Genomic DNA, 23,131 nt, shown 5'->3' with positions numbered 1-23,131 from the left:
AAAGAGTTGAACAACCCAAAGACCAGGTCCACGGTGAAACCTAGTGCATGACCCAGCAGCTGGCTTCAAAAGGGAGGTTGCGACCATGCAATGACCACCTGAAGCAGAACAAGATTCTCTTATTTACTGTAGTAATTTGGAGTGCATTAGACTATCCATTTCAAGATGTTCCCCACTAATGCAATGTTCTCTGAAGCGTGTTCACATCTGGGAACCCTTACTCAGCAAAACATCCAGGCATGGGCCTTGTTTTCTGTTAAAAAAATTAAATAAGGCCATGTACTAATCAGGAAGGGTTGCAAGGAAACCATGGTTCAGTACCACGAAATCCGAGGCATTTTTTCTGGGTGTCCTCCATGACTCTCCAGTCTCCTCCTCTACTGTGCAAGGTTCTTTCAAAGCACAGCAGTTTTCATCAGCACTCCACTCCAGTACTCCATTCAGTTTTCTCCTAGTGCTCAGATGTTCTTGAGCACAGAGCTCTCCCAGTAACTCTAACCACGTAACCCACAGGAATTGCTAGCATTTCCCCCCTTCCATCTCTTCACTATTGCAGAGAAAGAAAAGTGAAAGCCTCAAGGTAGCTGTTTTCCAAAAAAAAGTCTAGCAGGTTTGGCCAACACAGCTCCAGTTCCACAGTTCCAACTGTTCAAACAGAGCACCAACAGGTTCATACCAGTTGAGAGCATGACTTAGCCATCCACCCTGGCAGGATGGGAAGAGCTGGCGCACGCACGGGTGGGTGGCGCGTGATGTGGCAGCAGAAGGATTAGCAAGTGATATTCAGGGATTATTTGCATTTCAAACTGTACACATTGCTAACATAGGAAAAAACAAAGTTTGGAGAGACACTGGGGAGGGGAGAGGGATTAAAAATAAGCCAAGCTGGTCCCTTTCCTCCTTACTCAATGCCACACTGCCATATGGCAGAGAAGATGCTACAGGTACTTAAGCTGAGGGATGGGGGGGAAGGGGGGGGGGGGAAGGCAGGGAAAAAATAAAAGAGTTCTTTAAGATGCAAAGGCCAAATTGTGCAATGTATTTTATGTGCCTGCAGGCTAGAGATTAAACCCACAAAGGATTTACCCAGCCTGCGGAAATGGGGAACATGCCAAACAATTACAAATAAAAAAAGGAGAAGTAGTTGCGCAACAGATCTAGATGGTGATTTATATCATACATCTTTTTAACCTGAAATCCAGTATTGTTTTTTAATTAAAAAGCAATTCCTTGCTGAAGGAAAGGGTGAGCTCACTCGGTTGTCTTTTCATCTCAAGAGGTAGGAAAAGAATCACTTCTATTTGAAGGAGGAAGAAAATTTAGAAAGCATTGTTTTCCCCTCAACACGTCAGCTTGCTAATAGCATTGTGAGTGTTTCAAGGACAAAAAAGCCTCAAAGATCTCAAAAAGCCAGCTAATTGCTTGCATGCCTTAACATTATTGAAGCATAAAGAAATTGGGCACCCAAAGGCAGTGGGCTGAAAGAAAAGCATAAATATGGAAGTGTGATGGTGCAGGGAGGGCAGAGCACACCCCAGGAGCCAACGTGTCCGGTGTCTGCAGGCATTTGGAGAATTGAACAAATGGAAGGAGATACACACCCCTCAGTCATGGATCAGGAGTATTGGTGTTGGCTGTAATTTTGTGTATGACATCTTCAAAGACAGAAATCTGGAGTTACATGAAAGGGCGGGAAATAAGTAAACCAATAATAAACAAAACCACTTCCAGAAAGATAGGAGAGGTGCCCAACACCAGCATAAATATCAAGGCTCCAGATGAAACAGTGAGGGCCCTCTGCAAAGGAAGGGATCTGCTTGTTGTCCACCCTTCAGCACCCAAACTTCAGACCCCTTTGCCTACAACCAGCAATGAAGGCATCATCCTTCAGCTTAAATGCACAGAAAGCAAACAGCCAAGAGCTAACAGATTATGATGAACAAAGTAATACATGTCCCTAAAACACAAGGCAGACTCGAGAGAAAGAGGATCCCACCTCTGCTTTGGGACATGATCACGGGACAGGGAGGCAAGCAGCAATGCCCAGCATGGTGTCAGACAAGACAGCAGGAGGGCTGTGCCACCTTTTTGCCACCTGAATGCAAGAGTTCAAACCTCACGGGCAGTATGCAAGGCTTGGGGACATGGCACACAGCCACAATTTCACATCTACCCCAGGGACGGCCGCCTGCGAGCATGTAATCACCGAGCAGCAGGTCATTCAACACCGGTGTAAATCTGTCCACGGGGTACCTGCTGTCAGACAGCAAGGGGCTTGAGTTTCCCCCTCTGCCAACTTTGCTGCAACCATGGGTAACCTGACGCCCAGCCATCTATTGGCATAAATAGATGTGAACAAGTAGGTCATGGTGGCTTCGTACTGGATCAGTGATAATTGCTATATCCACGGAGCAAGACAGGATATTGTAGATAGATTTCAAAGCAAATAAGCTTCAGAAACAAAACCTGATGCTGGAGCTGGCTGTGCCTCCAGAGTGCCTGCAAGCAAAGGTCACCACTCTTAGAGCAACTGCCTCTCTCCAGTGGTACCCAAACCATCCCATCTTGCAGGAGACTGCAGTCCCCCTGCCCACCATTTTGCTGTGGGAACTGACAGATGCTTATTGAGGAGTAAGATCATGAGATGAACAATTCCCAGAATGACTGTTAACTGACCCACATCCATTTCTTGCTTGAGTAAAACACCCTAAATTAATTAGGAGCAAAAATACCAAAAATGAGCTTGACCCGATCAACAATCCTATCAGTTAGCTAGATTACAAAAGTCACTATCTCATAGCAGGAACAAAAGTTGAGTCAACAGCCTGAGGAGTACAAACACCACTTCTACCAGACTTGTGGACCACAATGTTATTTAAAACAAGAGTGGAGCCTGGTGACGTGTTATCCATTCAAGAGGGAGAGGAAAGGGCTTTGATTCAGACTTTTCTTTGGGGTTTGAGTCCTGCCTGCCATGTCCAAATAAGCAGATTTCAACAGAGTGCTGAGAACAAAAGTGAATTTAGCTTTTTGTTTAATAATATGTTTCAAGAGGAAAGAGGAAAACATTCCAGTGCCTGCAGCTCTGTCCTCTCCCCACCTGCCTGCACAGACATACTATATTACCCACTCTTGGCATCTTGGCTGGTAATTCAGTATCACAATACACACATGCCAGCCACCATCAGGCAACACCTGTCCGATTTCTCTGTGAGCCCCTTCTCCGGAAGGTGTGTCAACAAAGGCTTTAAGGGAAAAGCAAAACAATTTTTACCTCTCAAATGGAGAACTTTTGCTAAAGAGGACATTAGTCTCCTGGAAGCAAGCACTTAGTGCCATACAAGCTTTTCACTGAACACTCAGTTCCCTTGCAAAACTCTGATGCAGTGAAATGCCCCAAACTCTACTTGGAAATCTACCTCTAATGCTTGCTTTACTGTCTTGATCTAGCCAAGGGATTATGGCCACTAAATCCTTAAAAGGAGCAGGGTTCAGTCTGTTCTCTGAACGCTGATGGATGTCACCTTGAAGGTGATCCCAGAGGCTGGCTTGTGGCATGACAGCTTCACAAGACTCCTCTGCTCAGAACAACAGGTCATTCAAATCTTGTGCAAACTTCTTTCAAGTAGTCACGTTTTAGCTCAACTCAGTTAAACGCTAGATTAATTTTATGTGACATTTTCAAAGCCATCAGTCTGCTGTGCTTTCTTCTCTACCAAACTAACTCCAAGAAGGAAGGGGGAGAGGGGTGGCATGGGGAGGGGGGGGGGAGAACAGGTTAGAACAGTTAGAAGAGTAAAGCAACACTTACTTGCAAAGCGTTCAAAGGTAAGAACAAGGAGAATCACAAAGAAGTAGAAAATTACCTGCATAATGTTTGTTCATTTAGGAGGGAAGAAGAAAAAAGGCATTAGGAAGAAATGAAGCTACTTACTAAAAAGAATTGAGATTTAGGTATGCACCTTACATGTTTTTGCTTTGATAAACTTTCTTAGGGGTGGGGGTGGTGTAGCATGGTGTGTGATGGACACCGCATGTGTGTGTGAACCTGCACACATGCTCTTAGAACTGACTTGCACCCAGAGGGCACTCAGCAGCTAAGCCCCAGGGGAGCTTTACCAGGAATGCTGCGGACATGGAGGTCTCCTGCCAGATTTGATATTCAGCTCAGAGTAACCTTAAGACCGCTGCTTAGTGGCTGACTTGCTGTAGCTCTAGTCTGAGGTCCTTTATCTCACCAGGCACCAAAGAAAAGCGGACAGCTTGCTGCTAGTAGATGTAGCAGACATTCAAACTGTGGGCATGACTCATTGGTCTAGCAATCATCAAACTTGGTGTGCCTACAGGTCCACCACACACAGCAACAGTCTGCAGCTTCACAGTCCACCAGCAAGATATGCCTGCAAGCATCCCATAGAATTTTTTTAGGCTGGAAAAGACATTTAGGATCATTGGCTTCAATCATTAACCCAACATGCCCAAGTCCCCTGCTAAACCGTGTTTCACAGCACCACTTCTATATATCTTTTTAATCCCTCCAGGGCTGGTGACTCCACCACTCCCACGATCATTCGCAGGGAAAACCACCATGCAACGACCGTCCAGGAGGCGTGCTTTGCAGTAATCTACCAAACTTCTCCACCCTGCGGCAAAGGAAAATACATGTCTCTCGCTTTTCCCTCTTGAGAAAGTGCAGCGACTCATACAAGAGTATCCGCATTTGCGGAGACTCAGACTTCATTTTCAGGCTCCCCTGCCCCCTGCGCGTCCCCGCTCCTGGCCCGCCGCGCACGAACGGTGCTGCTGAGCTGTTCAAATCCTCCCTCCGAGCGCTTTTCCCCGGCAGCCGCAGCCAAAGGCCGCCTGTTGCCACCTGTCAGTCGCAGGGATTAATTACCTGCGCCGGGCTGGGAGCGGCACATTCCTCCCCGGCCTCACCCTCCGACATGTTGACATCAGGCAGGTGGGCCCCGAGTCCCCCCGGCCGGCAGCGCGGAAAGGACCGGGGAGGGGGGTGGGGTGGGGGTGGAACGCGACCCACGAGCTGCGTGGGGACGGGCAGCGCCGCCAAAACCGCAGGAGAAATGGGAGAAGCGGGGAGGAGCGTGTCGGTGCAGCAGCGCGCTGCCCCGGGGCGGGCGGCACTCCCAGCGCCGGACCAGGGGCCGACGGCAGCTGATGCTACGTCTCTGAAAAGTGGGGTAGAAAAAAGTTTTAAAAAAAAAAAAAAAGTATATATAAGCGGATATCTGTGTGTTGACCTGCTTAGATAAGCGGGGAAGGGTGGCAGGAGGAAGAACCGTGGAGAAACGGAGCCTGTACTCCATGCCAGGCCCCTCCGCTCGCAGCCCCTATCACCCCGGCTGCGGCCACCCGCGGGGCTCAGCCCACGGGCCGGGTTCGGGGAACTCACCGCGGCCCACCCAGCCGCTGAAAGGGGACGCTTGCGCTCGGCTCCAGCGCCCTACTGTGGGTGAAAAGGAGGATTTCCACCCCCGCTCTGGCAGCTATGGAGCTGCGTGCACATCTTGCCCCGGTAGGGAAAGCCAGCTCTCTGTTACCCACTTCCCGCACAAAAGCCTCTGCGCTGCTCTCCCATCCGGTCCTCTACCAACACCCTACAAATACCTATATGCCCAGCCATGCAGCACAGCTCGGAAGGGAGTGCTGAAGCAGACTGAGAAGAGGGATGTACACAGCTGGTTGTGCTGTAGGAGACTCCCTGAAATTCCCCAACACACTGAATTCAGAGCATCTGCTATGTTTCCCATCTTTAGGAAAATTATCTCATTCATTCATGCAATAATACTTCTGCATCTCCCTTGAGGCTCCCCAGAGATTTTAATTCAAAATTACTTTAATCAGGAGGCATTATCTGCTTTAGGAATATTCCTACCTAACATTGCCAGCAAACCCACAATGATAAGAGAATTAACACTAGTATTTTCCCACTATTTCCCATGTCACTTTTGCACTGTGAAACAGCAGTAAATTTGAAGACTTGCTATTGGAGGGCTTATACATTTTGGTTTCATATATACAGATTTACTTCAATAAATTAAGATCTCTTGAGGTTTGGCTTGAAAGCACTTAATGAATAACAAAAACCAACCAACCAACCAACAAAAAACCCAGCACCCCAAAACCAGACAAAATAAACCCAAACAACAAAAATAAAACAAATACCTCCCTGCACAACTAAGGGGGGGGGGGGGGGGGGGGGGGGGGAGAAGAAAAGAAAATAAAGAGAAAAAAAGATAAGAAAAAAAATAAAAGAAAGAGAAAAGGGAAAAAACCCTCTGTTTCAAGAGGGGAAAATACCAAACCAAACAAACACAAACCAAAAACCCCACACCCAAAACACTTATGCAAAATTTCAGAGGCAAGCTGTGAAATATACTGCATGTATATTTGGATCAAAGGGATGGCTCTAAAGGAAGGCTTTACTACCTGGTCTTATTAGTTAAGTTTTCTTCCTTTATGCTGGTCTATTTTATTTTTAAAAATCTTTGTGAAATGCATTTCTTTAATAAACTAAAACCATTAGACTCCTGCAGTCAAACGACCTCACCTTGTGTACCCTCTCACTCACACTCATGTATCACAGCCAGTTTCAACACTGAAGTCTCAGGAGTACCAACTAAGTTTCAAACAGTAAGGATGTGTACTTATTTGCATTTCTGATAGACAACTTTGCACGAACAACTTTGGAAGGGAGGTAAAGGTATGAAAGGAAACTAAATGTGCTGGAAGCCAAAGCTGAGCCAATGCTGAATGTCTTCCTCCATGGGTCACAGTAAGTGCCTGCTGATGGTGGGATCCTGCGTTACAAAACGTGAGACTTTTCACTGAATGAGGTAGAATAGAATAAACTAGGTGGGAAAAGACCTTTGAGACCATCAAGTCCAACCTGTCACCCAACACCGTCTTATCAACTAAACCATGACACTATGTGCCATATTCAGTCTCTCCCTAAAAATCTCTAATGCTGGTGACTCCACCACCTCCCTGGGCAGCCCATTCCAATGGCCAATCACTCTTTCTGTGAAGAGCTTCTTCCTAACATCCAGCCTAAACCTCCCCTGGCACAGCTTGAGACTGTGTCCTCTTGTTCTGGTGCTGGTTGCCTGGGAGAAGAGACCAGCCCCCACCTGGCTACAACCTCCCTTCAGGCAGTTGTAGAGAGCAATAAGGTCTCCCCTGAGCCTCCTCTTCTCCAGGCTAAGCAACCCCAGGTAACTTCTACAGTGAGCATTTATTTTATGTTATTACTCGAAGTCTGAGGTACACTCCCAGATAGCCTCTTGCAAACCAATCCTAGTGCAGTTCTTTCTAATGCAATGTAACTGGCCAAAGCACTTGTGCTTTGCAAGCATACCAGGTTCTGGAGGCTGTGCTGGTTTCCAGAGAATCAGAGCATCTCCCCTGTGATGTTATTTTCATAGGCTCTGCCAATTCACTGACAGTAACACAGACAATTTGTAGGCCATCAGTAAAACACTGTGTGGCATCTGCTTCTTCAAAGGACTTTGCTTTAGGATTCCTTTGCAAATAAAGTCTCCCATGAATGGAGCCTCATGCTGCATTGTTATACTTCGAGCACTGGGATGTTATTTGTGTTCTTTTGCTATTATTTTCTTGGTGTGTAAGTGCTGGACACAGACTCTTTTCATCCTGGTCAACTCTCAGCCTCTCAAGTTGATACCTAGATCTCCCAGTGACTTCTACATTACAAGTGCACAACATAAACAGCCTGTTTGACTACCAAAGATAGCACGACATTAAGAAGCACACTGTAAGAAATCCACTGTCATTCTCCCCAAACTCACCTAAAGAGTGGGGAGCGTTACCATTTGGCAGAATAGTGAGTGAACAAAGTTAAGCTAAAGAATTTGTTAACATTAGATTTGAAAAAACATCCCCTTCAGTTATTGAACAGTGATCAGTGAGCAAATCAAATCCTATCAGAAGCTTTTTTGTTTTACTCGAATCATTTCAGTGAATGCAGAAGCAGCTCCACTGCATTTCTTGTCACCTTTCATAGCCCCATGATCCTCAAAGACACTCAGCTGTTCCACATCCTCCTAGCAGGAGGGGACTTCACTTGAAAGAGTGCTACACTGAAGCTACAAGTATTTGCATCTGCACAAACTGTACACACATGCTTCTATATGTTTGCTTACATCAAGTTGAGTTGATTAGTAGGACACACAGTGTCACATCAGCTAGACACTGACATAACCAGCAGTAGTCATTTCAGGCAATTCAACTCATTGAATCAGAGCACATACACCACATAAAAACCTCCAAGACTTGATCTAGCAAAAAAGCCTTCAGCATCTGCCTAACTTTTAGCATGGCTGTTAACCACCACCTGCTTGGGTCAGTATGCCTCTGTGTATGATGTCAAACCAGGACTTCACAAAGGTCTAAGTCGACTTGTATCTTGAAACAACTCAAAGTTTTCTTGAAGGACTCCAGAAATTAACTGGAAAGAACACATTCAGGTTCCCAACAGCAAACTCACCCCAGCCCATACTGCTCCTGACTCGTGTCCCTCAGACTCCAATATTGAACACCAGAACCTGTTCTACTCATGGACCACTTAAAATAAAGCTCAAATTGGCCATTTCAAACCTCTTCCTAGTTTGGTGTGGGGAATTAAACTTCCTCACAATCATCTGTCCCAAGTTCAGCCAAAGAGGAAGGCTGCTGTTTGTTTCCTATTAGCCTTCCAGATTTCACTTGTTTCAAGTCCGCAGGTTCCAGCATGTGTCATCCTACCTGCCAAACTCCAAAACTGTAACCAGCGAAAGGAATCATTGTCTGGAGTAATCAGACACCAGCTTTTAGTGCATCTCCCAGTCACTGTTGTCCCCTGCTGAAAGTCACAGGGTGATGAACTCAACCATAAGCAGGAAGAACTACTGCAGCACACAAAGAATGTCCCTACTGATTTTTTTTTCTGTGCATGCTTATTTAAGATAAGCAAATACCAACATTAAAAACATAAATCCCAAAGCTCCCCAAAATAAACTCGTGCCCATCAAATCTAACCTGGTTTTATCAACATGAGTCATCTGTAAGAGTTCCAGACATGCAAGTCAATCCTTACAGCCCCCTACAGAATACTCATAGGCTTGGGGTCCTCTGCAACTTTGAATACAGTTACAGATTCAAAGTAGCTCCATACCAACTGAAGATCGAGGGAAGGAAGCAAGAGACAAGGAAATGGTCAGATGTAAGACCTAACTCCAAAATTTTTTACTTCCCTCATCTGCAAATAAGAGGATTTCATTTGTATCTCAGAAGGAAGTAAACGAGTCATTAGTACAGTATCTATTACAGTAGAGGCAAGCCAAGCTGGATGAGAGAACATGGCAAAAAAAGGGGAAAGAGTAATCAAAAAACCCAAAGGAAAACAGCAAAGCTGTTCTGGCAAAGCAGTCTTTTCAATCAGCAACAACCCTAGCCTGCAATTTAGGGGCAGAGGCAGATCCAGAGGTAGCAGGCACTCTGCCATTCAACCATTCAACACACTGGAAAGGACACTTAGCTGGATGGTGACAGATTTCTACCCTAATTCTGTCTCTTGCCAATGGGCTGACCTATTTGCAAAATGCCACAGAGACAGCATATTGCAAGGGTGAGAATATGTGTGTCAAATATGGGCCTATCTTCCCAGCTGGGTAACTGACAAGCTCAGAGAAGATGCAAGCTGGCCATTGCACACTCTCCGATAGGCTGAGACATAAGAGAAAATTCCAGTGATTTAAAACTAAAAATCAGGGCATATGTCTTCTGACCTCTCATACTTAACACATTTGCCCAGATACACATTTTCTTTCCTGTTCACTTTTTCTTAATTAGGGTTTTAATTCAACAGACTCAAAGGAGAAAGAACCCCTGAAGAAGTTCACATAGAGATGATTCATATTTTTTCTTTGCCTTCCTGAAGCGCTACTGAAGGCATAGTTAGACTTCTGTTACCTACTAAGCCTTTTGTACATGGCTGTAAAAGATTTCTCTTTCATTCCCTCATAACTCATGTAGAGGATCAGCTTCCCTACTCGTTCCAGATGGCCCAACAGCAATCCTCCTGCTAGTGAACACATTACCAACACAAACTGCTGTGCGTCTCCAGACAATGTAGTTCAACACAAGTGAGGGATGCCAGATTTATTTCAAAGGGGCCTGTTTTCATCAACATTCATCCAGAGGGAAAGCTGGCAGGTCTGGCTGAGCTATCTCCTAGCATGGTGCAACATATACCTTCAGATCCTGAATTTGTGCATGTGACAACTCAGGGCCCTCCCACAGTAGCCCTCTGTAGCTCTGTTCTTCATCCAGTTTCCATGCGGAAACACAGGGCAGACAGAGCCACTGTGAGAGCTCTGGGGCATCACAGCCCAGCCCAGCTTGGAAAACATGAAAACACCTGACACCACCCCCTGTGAAACATGGGTTTTATTACCTATACTAAAATCCACAGCCAAAGCACATTAGGTCTTTCCCAGGCAGGGATCAGACACAGCCTTTACAGTGGCCTAAGCAGTTTGAGCAGGTTGATGACTGTGTCACTATTTTCTTGCCTAAGTTTATCTGCTTCAACATTGTGTTATTTCCAATTGCAGAACTGCTCCAGGATGTCTCTCAAGTGTGGAAGCAGCCATTGCACCCCGTGGAGCAGGGCTTGGCAACTGTTTGGGGCTTTTCAGTCTGGAGAAGACAGGATTTAATAAATGTTTATAAATATCTGAGGGCTAGGTGTCAAGAAAGGGACAGGATCTTCTCCGCTGCACCCCGTGATAGGACAAGGGGCAATGGATAAAAAAGTACAGCACAGGAGTCCTCCACCTGAACACAAGGAGTAACTTCTTTACTGTGAGGGTCACGGAGCACTGGAACAGGCTCCTCAGAGAGGTTGTGGAGTCTCCTCTGGAGACTTTCAAGATCCATCTGGACGCATTCATGTGCGACCTGCACTAGATTCTATGGTCCTCCTTGGGCAGGGGTGTTGGACGTGATGATCTCCAGAGGTCCTTTGCAACGCTAACATCCTGTGAACTATGAATTGAAATGCTCCAAAGGCATAAGGAGCCACCAGCCAAGTCAGTCAATGAGCACACCTCTGCATGTGCACTCTCAACAAAAACTGAGCAGCTCCAATGGAAAAAGGTGATTCCCTTTCTCTCCTATTCACCTTCCTTTCCTCCACCTGAGGGAAAGTACAGATACCTCACCACTTCATCCTTCTAATAAAATATTAATTGCATCTATGGGAGGCAATGGAAGGAAAGACAAAATATTAAATCTGACAGGCTCTCAAAGTGGCAGAGCCAGTGAAATGCATCATTAAGGTGAGTAATTTTCCTGTTTACTTCATAGGCTCTGAGCCCCCCCTCCCCCTCCCCCTTCCTCCCTGCCTAAGATGTGGGCAGGACCCATCAAGGCAAAGCTTTGGAAGCGAGCAGCAGCGTCCCCAATTTCTACATAAATGCTGCAGGCCAAAGAGCAAAGGCAAGTTCCAACTGAGCCCTTGACAGTAATCAAGCACTGCGGCGCCTCTGGTCTTGTCTTGTGCATACCTTGCAAGTAGCATCATGTCTTCTCACTGAGATTACACTGGCAGAGCACCTTGTTTCTTGGCTTCCATCTCAGTAAAAGAAAGTCCTGAACACACACACACACACACACACACACACACACACACACACTCCTCACCCTCCCTCTGCCTTTTTGCTCTGAGGAAGACCATTTTCCTCTAGATCGTCAGTAGCATGAGCAGCCCTTTCAGAAGAGATGTAGGAATTCGCAAGTCTCTTTTGTTCCTGTGCAGAAAGGTTAGCGGCAGTCCCTTGCCAAAAGGGCACTGAGTTTTCTCTATTAACGTCCAGGAAACTTTCCTGAGTCAGATCTTATTACATTTGAAACAAAGTGCAGGTACCAGCAAGTCTCTTCCATGATAACAGCCAGGGCCTGTCCCATTTCCTGATCACATTACACTCAGTTTCCAGAATTACATCTATGCAAATATTGTTCTCCTGCTTGCAGAACATTTCATTGATAATTAAAGTGAAAACCCAGCAAAGTTTTCTGGCCACAATGGTGGTTGAGGCAACAAACATTCAGCGACGGAGCAGGAACAAAGTTTCTTTCTCTGTATGAAGACCACCCGATGGGAGCCCTCTCCTCTTTCCTCCTAGACAACGGAGTCCAAAACCACATCATTTCTGCAAACACCCCTCTGATTATGGACCCAATGAGTCTATAGTCTAGATCTGAGTCACAGAGAAAACAGAAGGATTAGGAAAGAAAGAAAAAGAAAGAAAAATAAATCAAAAATCACACCTGAGCAAGTCATAGTTTTACAGAGAACATAAAGATGTAGTAACTCAGATCTAAGATAAATCAATAAAACATGACAGCAAGTCCAACATAGTTATGATGAATGGTGACTAACCCAAACCTTTAAACCTTTTATTCAGGCAAGATTTCAGGATGAATGGCAAGAAAGTCAGACAAGAACACAAGTCGCTATCTAATACCAGCTTGCAAGGTCCTGGGATCAGTATTTTACCCAGATCCTCCTCTCTCTCTGAGCCCTCTCTTTCAGTCTTCAGTAACCTAGCTTGGCAGAGTCCTTGAGTCAACTAATGTGGTTTCTCCTGAGCCTACTTTCAAAGTCAAGACATGATTCAGCAAGGTGTTTAAAAGCAGATGCCTACCTTTAAGGATGGGAGCAGTCTTGCTGACTCCAACAGAACCCAATAGATTTCACAGGGTACATTCACGTGCTAGAGGTTATGCACTCTCAAGTGCCTTCCTGAACCGAGACCTTGATTTCCCTATATACCGTGGGAAACAGCTTGTCAAGAGCCAAGCTGAGGAACATACTGCATTGCTGCTGCAACTATTGAGACGTCCCCAGCTCCAGAAAACTGCACCTCACTCCCAGGCAGCTAGGGAGGCCAATGCTGTGGCCTCTTCTCTGCTAGAAAGCACAAGGCTGCCCTAGGCTTAGGGTATTCCTACAGTTTTTCTTCATGCTCTCCAGCATCCCTAAGCTACACAACTGCAGCAGATAAAGGAAAACAGGCATCCTGTAGAACAACACCTAAAAAGGGAGGAAGGCTTGCAAGGACTATGGGAAATGTTAGCAGCAGTCCTTCCTATCCCTCTTGCAGAAATCAAAGTCTCCTACTCCCCAACAGAAGAATGGTGTAATCCCATCCCAGCTGACATGCAAGCCAAAGGAAGATAAGCAGTAATGTGCCACATGAGAAACTGAAGGCTTGAACATAGCAGAGTCCACACCTGGTTTAGTATATTCTTAGGTTGTTTTCATAAAGACTACACAAGTGCATAAAGCAAGCATGTACGGACCTGGACACACTTTATAGGCAAATCAGCAAGCTTGCTAGGTAAACTCATAAGGAATAACTGCCCAAACACTCCATGACAGTTACAGATCTATAAATTATTGAAAACAGATTACAGCAAGTCTCTAGATAGCTTGCAGCTGATTTATTTCACTTGATAACTGAAAGATAATCATGTCATCTGCATGACCTAGCTGGAAACGCAAGAGGAATCAATGTGGATTTAGACGCGAATCCTTATGCCCACAATCTGAAGATGGATTTCCAAGAAAAACAGCAAACATCTCTTAGTCCCTGCAGACCTCACTACCTCTGTCCTGCTTCTTTTGCAAACTACAAGCTCTGAAGGCCTCAAGACACAGATGCTTTGTGGGAACCATAAAATGGTTTAGGTTAGGAGAGAACTTAAAGATCATCTTCCAATCCCTTCTGTCATGGGCAGGGACACCTTCTATTAGATCGAGTTGTTATCCTATTCAGAGCAAGACTGCTTTCCCAAACAAGCAGCAGTCTTTGTTACTGGATAACAGTGAGAACAGGAATAGTTCCCTGGGAAACAAAATTTTAAAGTCAGGTTTCCCAACTAACCACACCCAATTAGTAGGTAATGCCATGTTTTTGCATGATTCAGGTATCCCAGCAGATTTTCACCAGTTTCAATTTCATGACTTCCTCCATGTTCCCAACAAAAAGAGGGAACAAGCCCACCCTTAACCTATATAAAATTGTGAGGGAGAGAAAGGCAAGCTTCTTCCTCCCTAAAAAGAAATAAAACAAAATGGAGCAAAACAAGACAGGGTTACAACATCAGAAAGAGTTATTGGCTCATGCTGTCTGACACTCCTGTTTTCTTCACAGCTCATACATGATGCATCAGAGAAAGGTGCAAAACCTCCATGGACAGAACGTGCTGTTCCCCTGCATGATGTTCTGCAGATGAATTCCTGCCTTTGCAGAAAGCAAGCTTTGTCACAGAATCACAGAAACATTCAGGTTGGAAAAGACCCCTAGGATCACCAAGTCTGATAACCCTACTCTACAAGGGTCACCCCTAAACCATATCCCCAAGCACCACATCCAAATGACATTTAAACACATGCAGGGTTGGTAACTCAACCACCTCCCTGAGCAGCCCATTCCAATACCTGACCACTCTTTCTGTGAAAAAATTATTCCTAATGTCCTAAGATAGCAACCATGAATCTCATGAGCTTGCACTACTGCAAGTGCTATCAAAGGTAAGACTTAAAACAAGCCCCTTAAGAGCTCTGAATTTAATACGATCCAAATAAGGTGGTGAGAGGTGGGTTGGGACTAACACCAGCAAGCCATTTGCATGTGTAGCTTATTGGAGACAATCAACTGAAAGGAAGAAAGCAAGAACTTTGAACCTACAGAAATTAATTATCCTTCCAGAATTTTATCAGCCACCACCATGTATAGGAAGACACCATTAAACCACTGACATAACCCAAAAGCATCTTCCCATGAACCAGCTTTGCAACTGAACCACAGAAGAGAGTCCACAGGGAAGCAAGTATTTAGTTCTTCAGTTGCAGACAGCAAAGCTCCAGGGTGCAAAAAACAAACAAACAACAACAAAAAAAAAAAAGGGCAAAACCAAAATAGGATCAGAGATACGATAAAACATCCCACAAAGATGTGACCATGCTACTACTGTGTGATGCAGCAGGATCATCATCAGATAATGCAGTATGCAAGGCTCCTCTGCACAAAGCACTCGGTGAGAGGAAATAAGCAGAGTTTTACAACATGTGAAGGCAACAGATTGAAACAATCCAGGGGGAGACACAAAGAAAGCTGATAAGAGAAGAGAAGCCCTAGTCACAGCACACCGGCTACCTGACCCTGGAGGACAGTAAAAGATAAAGGCCCAGCTATACTGTAACTCTTGCCACATATATCTTATTTAAATGCAATTTGTTTAATCTCAAGTCTGATTCAACCATCAAAGGCTCTCTTCTGTAGCACTCTGACAGTTCACTCTAAGTCTCTGCACATTTAATCCTTTAATTAGCCAAGAAAAATGTGATCTCAACTCTTCCACCAGCCTAAGCTAATTTTCTGCACAGAGCTTCCAGCTCCTGTAGGTTACAGGTTTTAGCTGCTCATGTAGCCAAGGAGAGAGGAAAAAAAAACCCTCAAAACAACCCCCCAAACAACCCCCACCCCATTCCCAGATAGGCTGATGTACTTTTCTCCATGTGCTACTTTTCCAAAGATTGAGCTCCTTGAAAAGTCCTCAAGCAAGAGGGATTCATTTTCACATTACAGTAGCAGGCTGGAAGGCATAATTACATCACACAACTCAAATTGCGAACAAAGGTTTTGATTTGTGGTACAGGGGTGCTTGGAGGAACCTGGGGACAAAGCAGTGTTTGCACAGGAGAGAGATTAGAGGTAAGCAGTGCTGGAGTAAAATAATGTCATTCCACCGTGTGGCTTTGGCCACGCTCCTCAGTGATCTTGGAATGGGAGATCCTAAGCAGGCAAACAAAACCCTGGATAGCCAACCATTTTGGAAATGCTCTCTAAAAGAGGATTGCTCCAGAGATGAGCTCTGCTCTTGCTCAAGACTGTCAGAGAACACAGCTGTAAAGGCAGAAAAGGAAGGTTTCATGAGTCACCAGTGCATCAGGACAGACTCATTCGTGCAACTTGAATTACACATAAGGCTATTCATATAGTCCAGTAGAGCATGGTGAAGGAAGGATGAGAGGGCCACCTAAAGCCCTTGTGTCTGAAGCCCTAAGGATGGGGAATGAAATAAGATCTTCACCCAAACTCAGCCCTTTCTGCCTTTCTAGGTCAGGATGCTCCTTGCAGGGACAGGCAAAAGCAAGCAGTGTTTTTGTTCAAGGTCTACTAAAGGTATGCCCATAGTACAGCTGTAGAGACTGCTGCTTGCCACATGCTAATCCAGTGCATATCATGCAGGAAAAAAAGAGTACAGGTATGGCACAGCCCCCAAACTATTATGCTTAAGTTGCAATGTGCCAGAGCTAATGAACCTGACTTGCTGTGACACCACATAGACACAGCAGTTCTCAGTCTAGGTGCAACCTGGCAAGTCCATTTAGCATAGAATGGAGCCTAATGTTTTTCCTAGCACAGGTAAAGCTTTAGGGGGGCTTCCTGGCATCTGGCAAGGGAAGACAAGTGAACAGCAGAACCAGCAACCAGGAGGGACTTGATGAAGGTGTAAGTACGTGGAAGGTAACCTCACTCCGATGAGCAGACACAACGGAAGAGCCCTGTTTACATCACGGACAGAACAGGCATTTCTGTGTCTTGCAGTTCCTTAAATTTACTCATGTGTTGGGTCCTTGGGGAACATTAACACATGACCAGGGCTGCCTTGCTTAAGCAACCACTTTTTACAAAGTCACAGCAGTGTTTGGTGTGAGGCAGGATAAAATCCCAACACCTAAACCTCCTAAAATAATAACAACAGAATACTATAGCCTGTTGCTTTTAAGCACTAGGAAAATACTCTCCAGGTAGTATTACAGCCCCATCTTTGCAGAACAGCACTCTCAATGCACGTTCCTCTCCTCACATAGGAATTTAGAGGCACTGTGTTCACATTCTCCACTTTGTTCAGCCTAAAGCGCTTCCCCCTAACTTTCCAGCTCTATTACCAACCTCAACAGTTCAGCTGCTCCTGAGTCATATAACAGTTCTATGCTGCCACAGGCCTTCAGAAAGAGGCATTTCAAGTGCACAATTAAAGGGAAGCAGAAGAGCTCTACAAACTGCAGTGGCTAGATGTTCATTCTACATTCAAGTCTTACAGAACAAAGAGGATGAGAGTAGCTGTCAAGGAACATTTGACTGGGACGCTTCATTCTGGTGTCCAAGCAGTATGGTATCATTGTGGTATCTGATTCTGTGCATGCTATTGGATAAAGGCATTACAGAACATCCTTCCACTGACAGTCCTCAGGGTAGGTAAGCAAAGGTAGCAAACAGTTACTAGATTTGTTCCAGGCCAGAGAAGCAGTTCATTTTGCAGCACCAAGAAGCATGGCATTTTCTCTTTTAAGAAAGAGAAAAATAATAATAGCAAAATCCTCCAGTGCTCTGAAAGCAGCTAATCAAACTATTAAAGTGCTTAAAAGTTTAATGAAGAAATCAAAGCTATTAAGCAAACATTCAGCTTGATGTCTCTTTCCCTGAATACCCACCCTTCCTCAATGCATTCAAAAACCTCTTTTTGCTGTGCTACGACATGTTTAAACAGGTACTGAGATACAAACAAGTCTTGGCCCCATCTCATACAGAATGGATTGGTTGCAGATGTTCTCCTGCAAGCTACATCTTGCCTCCTGCAAGAGCATTCATCTCCAAAACACATCATTTCACCTACTTTGCCTGAAGCCAAAACTCAAAGGTTATTTAATTTTAATTTTTTATTTTTTTTTTTATTATTAACTCTAACATACCTACAGCTGTGCAAGCAAAACCCCATCTGGTTTTTCAAGGCACAAAGAGGCAAGCGACTAAGTTTGGAGCAATGTAACCAAGCTGGGGCAGTCGTCTTTTTTGTGTTCACCTCTGCAGCAGCCAACAGCAATGTCAGAGGTGCAGGGAAATAAAAATCTGCTATATTTCAGAGAAGCCTGACATATTTCACTATCTTCCTAGGACAAGTCAGACATGAGCTCATACAGTGGCAGGTGAGTCAGTGTCGAGTCAGACAAGAGCTCCTTAATTAAGCTTTAGGGGCAGATGATCCCTCGAAGGTGTAATCAGATTGGTATGGCAGTAGAAAAATAAAATAAAAATAATAATAATAATGAAAATTTAAAGAAGAAGAAAGAAAAAAAAGGCTGAATGAACTGTTACACCCTTGCTAAGCCATGCCAGGCAGGCGGAAAGCTGGAGAGCCCCCTGCACACAGGACAGCTGACTGTCCTCTACCACACCCCAGCAGGCAGCACCTGCCTGCAGGCTCAGCCCTGCTTCTCCCAAGAGAATACAAAGGCTGACTTTCCCAGCAAGCAGGTTCTGGGCTCACACTGCAGATGCATGTTATCCAGGGGTCCATGGCAAGGTAGGTGGTAGGCCCCAGGAATTTGGCTTTCAGATGCACGGAGATGATTTGCAAGGAGGTTCAGAGTTATGTGTTGGAGAGGGAAGTGGTCATGAGTTAGTCACTCCCCGCTACTAACTGACAGTCAGTCCTGGCCATATGCTCTATCAACCCTCAAAAGGCCACCTCACCTAAGAGAAAAACCCCAGGAGCTCTGTGTTTAGGAAGCTTCCCTGAAATAAATTGCAAAACATGCATCAGAATCTCAGTGCATTGAAACATAACAGCCCCATTAAACTGATTGTGATCAACAGGGTGACCAAGAGCACCAGAGAGCTTTTGTGCTCCCAACATCAGACAGACAGCATTGAAATGGTTTCCTTCCAGGCTATGTCCCTGCAAATTCAACCTGGAACAAGGCTCGCCCATAGAGCTGCCCTTCCCATTGGGCAGGGACTGCTCTGCAGCACTCCCTCTGAGATCTAGCAGCACCAGTGCAACCCAGTTCTCTCCATTTGTACATTCCATAGATCAATCTGCTGAAAACCAGACTCCAGCTTATGTAGCCCTTTTTGAGAGGCATGGCAAAGGAAATGAGCAAAAGTGACTCTGAGAAGTCAGCACACAAAAAGGATGCCCAATTCATTAAGCTGCATTGCAAGGCAATGATTCCACATGCTTTGTCTTTCTCAAATCCTAAGGAATAACAATGACTCCTCAGAAGCTTTTCCTAGGAGCGTTACCACTTCCTTTATGGGTTCTAGTACTGTAAAAGATTGTTGTAGGATATCTAGCAATGCACAGGTGGTTTTTTTGTTGAAGTCCCCTTTGTTCCTACACTAATAATAACCTCCCAAGGATGGGTAAAAAAAATAAAATAAAGAAAAGGCTAAGTGGGAGTAATGCAAGTGGTTTGCAGCAGAAGACAGGAGACAAGGAACCCATTGCAAACCCAGCCACCACCTCTCTACTGAACACGTATCATTCAGTGCTCAGTCACCCAACAGAAAAGTCTCACAGGAAGACTCTCTCCCACCCATGGTGATGCTGACACTTAAATGCAGAGAGTGTGAGTGTGCTGCCTGCCTCACGAATGCCCTCCAGGCTGGGCACCAAGCCCAGCGGCAGCACTCCCAGCCTTTCCCCACTGGAATCCCTTTGAGCCCTGAATTTTAAGTGGGGGTCCAAGGAGACCTGGGTGCAGATTTGATAGCAAATCTGGGCTCAGTCTGCTCCCATTGCACGGAGGTGAGGAGCAAGTCAACTCCCGGCCACAGCTCATGTGGCTGTGCTAATAAGGCACAAGAAGTGGCAGGTTCAGTTTGCTCACAGCTACTCTACTACACGCTAAAGTAACAGTGCTGGTACAGCATCACATGGGGCTTAAAGCTGGTAAAACTTGAGGTCTCAAGCAGAGAAAACAATAACCTGATGGGCACTCAGGTAGTTTAAAGATTTAGCCTGGAGATATGTTTCAGTTCCTCCAAAAGTTAGTGGGTAAAAACCCCAAAACTGTAATGTTCTGAGTAAGTCAAAAGAAGGGGCCTAAAAGCTCAAGATTGTGATTCAGGATGAACAGCATGCAGCAGTCCCCAGCTGTCCCCCCAGGCATTTCACATCAGAGGTCTAAGTGCTTTACAATATGGGATCACGGTGACACAGTCCCAAATTTGAGAGTGGGTGTGTGGAAAGGGGGAAGAGAGGGAATGACTTTCACAATGTTACCCAGATTACATCTAAATCACAGGGCAGGAGGAGCTCAGAGGCTGGGCTTCAAGCCAAATCCGCTGCTCACTGATGCTGCTCCATAACAGGGTATCTCCAGGCTCCTCTCCTTAGAGGGAAGGAGTGGTGCACCCGGGGGGCACACAGCAGGTGGGGAGGAGAGCCCCAAGGCAGCATGCCTATAGTGGCTAACAGGGAAAACAGAGACAGAGAATTTAGACCCAAGCCCCATCTCACTCTTTCAGGAGAGGTAGGTCAGCCTCTGAGCATTGCATTGCTGCATTTCCTTTAGTGCATTTTGCAGCCCTCTTATTTATTAGACAAGTTAATATTTTACTCTCCTTAAAAACAGAAAAGGAAAAAAAACAACACTTTCATAGAAAGCATCAGGGTGGGGGTGTGTGTGTGTAAAAAAACAGGGAGAAGTAGCATTCTCCTGTGGCTCCACCAAGATTTGCTCCAATGTTTAAGTGCTATCTTTACCAACTGGAAACAATATACAATATACTTGATATCACCACTCAGGTCTATCTGCAAGAGGATCTAAGCTTTTATTTGGGTAGCTATCCTACTGTGTTTACAATAACAAACCTGACACACCTGCACACAGCAAAACCTCATGAAAAGATTTCCATTGCATAATAAAGTTCATGCTCTCTCTATGCAGAAGCCATCCCTACCCAGGACACTTCTTTCTTTAAACAAAAATAGGAATTTCTTCATAGCCCAAGGTCTGCCAAGCACTGGAGGTGGACCCTCAGCACACAGAGCACCACCAACTTGTTCTGTATCAAGCCAGAAGGGAACTATCTATGACAACTGTGATATTTCAGCTGACCTGAAGAAAAAGAATGCTCTTCTTCAAGGGTGGTCTTTGTCTGCACGGTGAGTGATGCATCTTGCACCAGCCTACCTGAAAACCTTTACCAAAAAGTAACTGATTAAACAATCACTGCAGGAGTTTGGGTTTTTTTTGACAGGGTTGAAATAACTTCTAACACTGCTCAGTTGAAGAACTTTAAAATTATACAGCTCAATGTCACAGGGGAAATCGAGAACTCTTTCAGAACCCTTCCATAGCCCAGTGTAGGCTAACTGCCTTCGGCCCAGCTCGCCGTGACCTTTGGAAAGGTAAGGAGGTGACTCTGCTGATGCCTTGTTTGAGCTCTGCCGAGCTGCTTTGAATGCTTAACACTTGTGAAATTCGGGAGAGCTCAGCAGCTTTTAGAAGCCCTCCTAGAGGCAGTCTCATGCTGAACTTCACAAAACAACCGAAGCACCAATAAACCACCCCCAACCACCCCTGCCGCCTCCAAAAACCCAGACCACCACCAAAAAAACCCCCAACAAACAAAACCAAAAGCATTAAGAAAAAGCAAAGCAAATTGGCAAAAACTCCACTTGAGAAAAAAACAGTAATAACAATAAAAAAGAGCAGTTTGGAAATTTTGGTGCTTCTCATGCTTTGGTTTTCCTGCTCTAAAATGGCGACTACGCTTACGATTTGCCTACCAAGAAGAGTTGCTTGCCGATTAGGGAAGTAAGGTTTGTGCAGCACTTTGAAGATTTAAAGTGCTACATTAATCCTCCACGTTGTTCTTAGTGGAAACCAATTTTCAACTATGAGGAGGAAAAAGAAAAGAAAAGAAAAGAATAAAAAGTGTGATTTAAATACTGACCCTCCCCTCCTTCAAGACCTTCACTCATCTCCCAGCATCATCTATTCTTATCTGCAAATGTGGTGTGGGTTTGGTTTTTTCTTTTTTAACCCTTCCTTCTCATAGTTCTCAGAAACCACAAGTCTCATTATTCAGCTTTTATTTGAAAAATGGCTTCTTTCCAGGCTGTGGCTGTTCCTTGTAAAGTTAATTCCTTTGGTAATAGTGCTGGAGGCGCATTGGTATGCTTGGTGTGTGTGTGTGTATATACATACATATTTTCCCCCTTTTTCACACGGTGGTGTTTTTATATATGTGTAGTGAAAGATACCTAATCCAGGATTATGATTCTCTTTATTCCTTTCTCATGAAAGTAGGTGGGGCTTTTTTTTTTTTTTTCTTTTGCCTTTTTTTTTTTTGGTGCAAGTTGCACTGATGAAAATTATATTTAATTAACAGCTTTTCCTCTCCACATAAAGTATTCGCATTGAGAATTAAAACAACAAAAAAAAAAGTCTTCCACTTAATTATCTCCCTCTGAATTTTTCTTTAAAAAAAAAAATTAAAATAACTAAAACCTTACAAAAAAATAAAATATCAAATGCTGAGGGGAAAGGAAGGGTGGTGTTAGTACAAGTAGAAATTGCTTGTACAAGACAGCAGAGGGATCTTTTGCCAGAGGAGGATGTAGCCCTTCCCCGTCACTACTTTCTCCGTCCTGCCATCTTTGATCACAATGTCTCCATGATTTTCACTTGCAGACCCTGTGAAGCCTATAGTGAACTCTAACTGGGCTCCTGTTACACTGGGAAAGAATCAGCCACAAATACAGCAACCAAGAAGCTAAATCGCAGTTGGAAGAAGGACATCCATACCATCTGAATCCTGCTTTCTCTCACTAGGTCAAGCACGTTGGGTGCCCTGAGTGTGCTGTTTGAAGAGCAAAGCACGCACCATTGCAAGGCAGAAGACCTAAATATTCTGTTCCCAGGGCTGGCAGATACCAATTAATATAATAAGTAAACAACTAACCTTTTCGTCCTTCCTGGATGTCACTATCTGTGGGGGTTGCAGGCTGCCCCTTACAGACAGATCTTCCAGCACTGTCATCACAGAGGGTGCTGGTCTAATAGAGACCATATGAAAAAAAAAAATCCCCATTTCATATAAGGGAGGCTTTGATAGGATTTACAAAACAACAAGGAGAAGAAAACCAGAAGATGCCTCACACCGTAAAGACATTTTCTGGAAATTACTACATGGGTTTGTACAGCTGCTTTGTAAAGAGTGACAGAAGATAGCTGCTAATA

The 23,131-nt window shown here is 44.8% G+C and overlaps 1 protein-coding gene across 3 annotated transcripts in view; it reads right to left on the bottom strand.

Annotated features, from left to right (window-relative positions):
- Positions 1 to 23,131, bottom strand: part of TP63 (tumor protein p63) — a 109,112-nt gene that overhangs the window by 22,935 nt on the left and 63,046 nt on the right. The window contains exon 1 of one of the 3 annotated variants that reach the window (XM_068163999.1): positions 4,898 to 4,986. The exons of the other annotated variants lie outside the window; for them this stretch is intronic. Coding sequence (XP_068020100.1) covers positions 4,898 to 4,948 — 51 coding nt within the window. The 5' untranslated portion in view covers positions 4,949 to 4,986. Of the gene's footprint in view, positions 1 to 4,897; positions 4,987 to 23,131 lie in introns of those variants that run through there. 3 annotated transcript variants of the gene reach the window in all.

The sequence above is a fragment of the Melanerpes formicivorus genome, unplaced genomic scaffold, assembly GCF_026170545.1.
Source record: "Melanerpes formicivorus ecotype bairdi unplaced genomic scaffold, bMelFor1.0.p_v2 SCAF_76, whole genome shotgun sequence".
In the NCBI taxonomy this organism is placed as follows: domain Eukaryota; kingdom Metazoa; phylum Chordata; class Aves; order Piciformes; family Picidae; genus Melanerpes; species Melanerpes formicivorus.
Note: the sequence above shows the minus strand (reverse complement) of the source record. Positions and strands in the feature narration are given on the sequence as shown.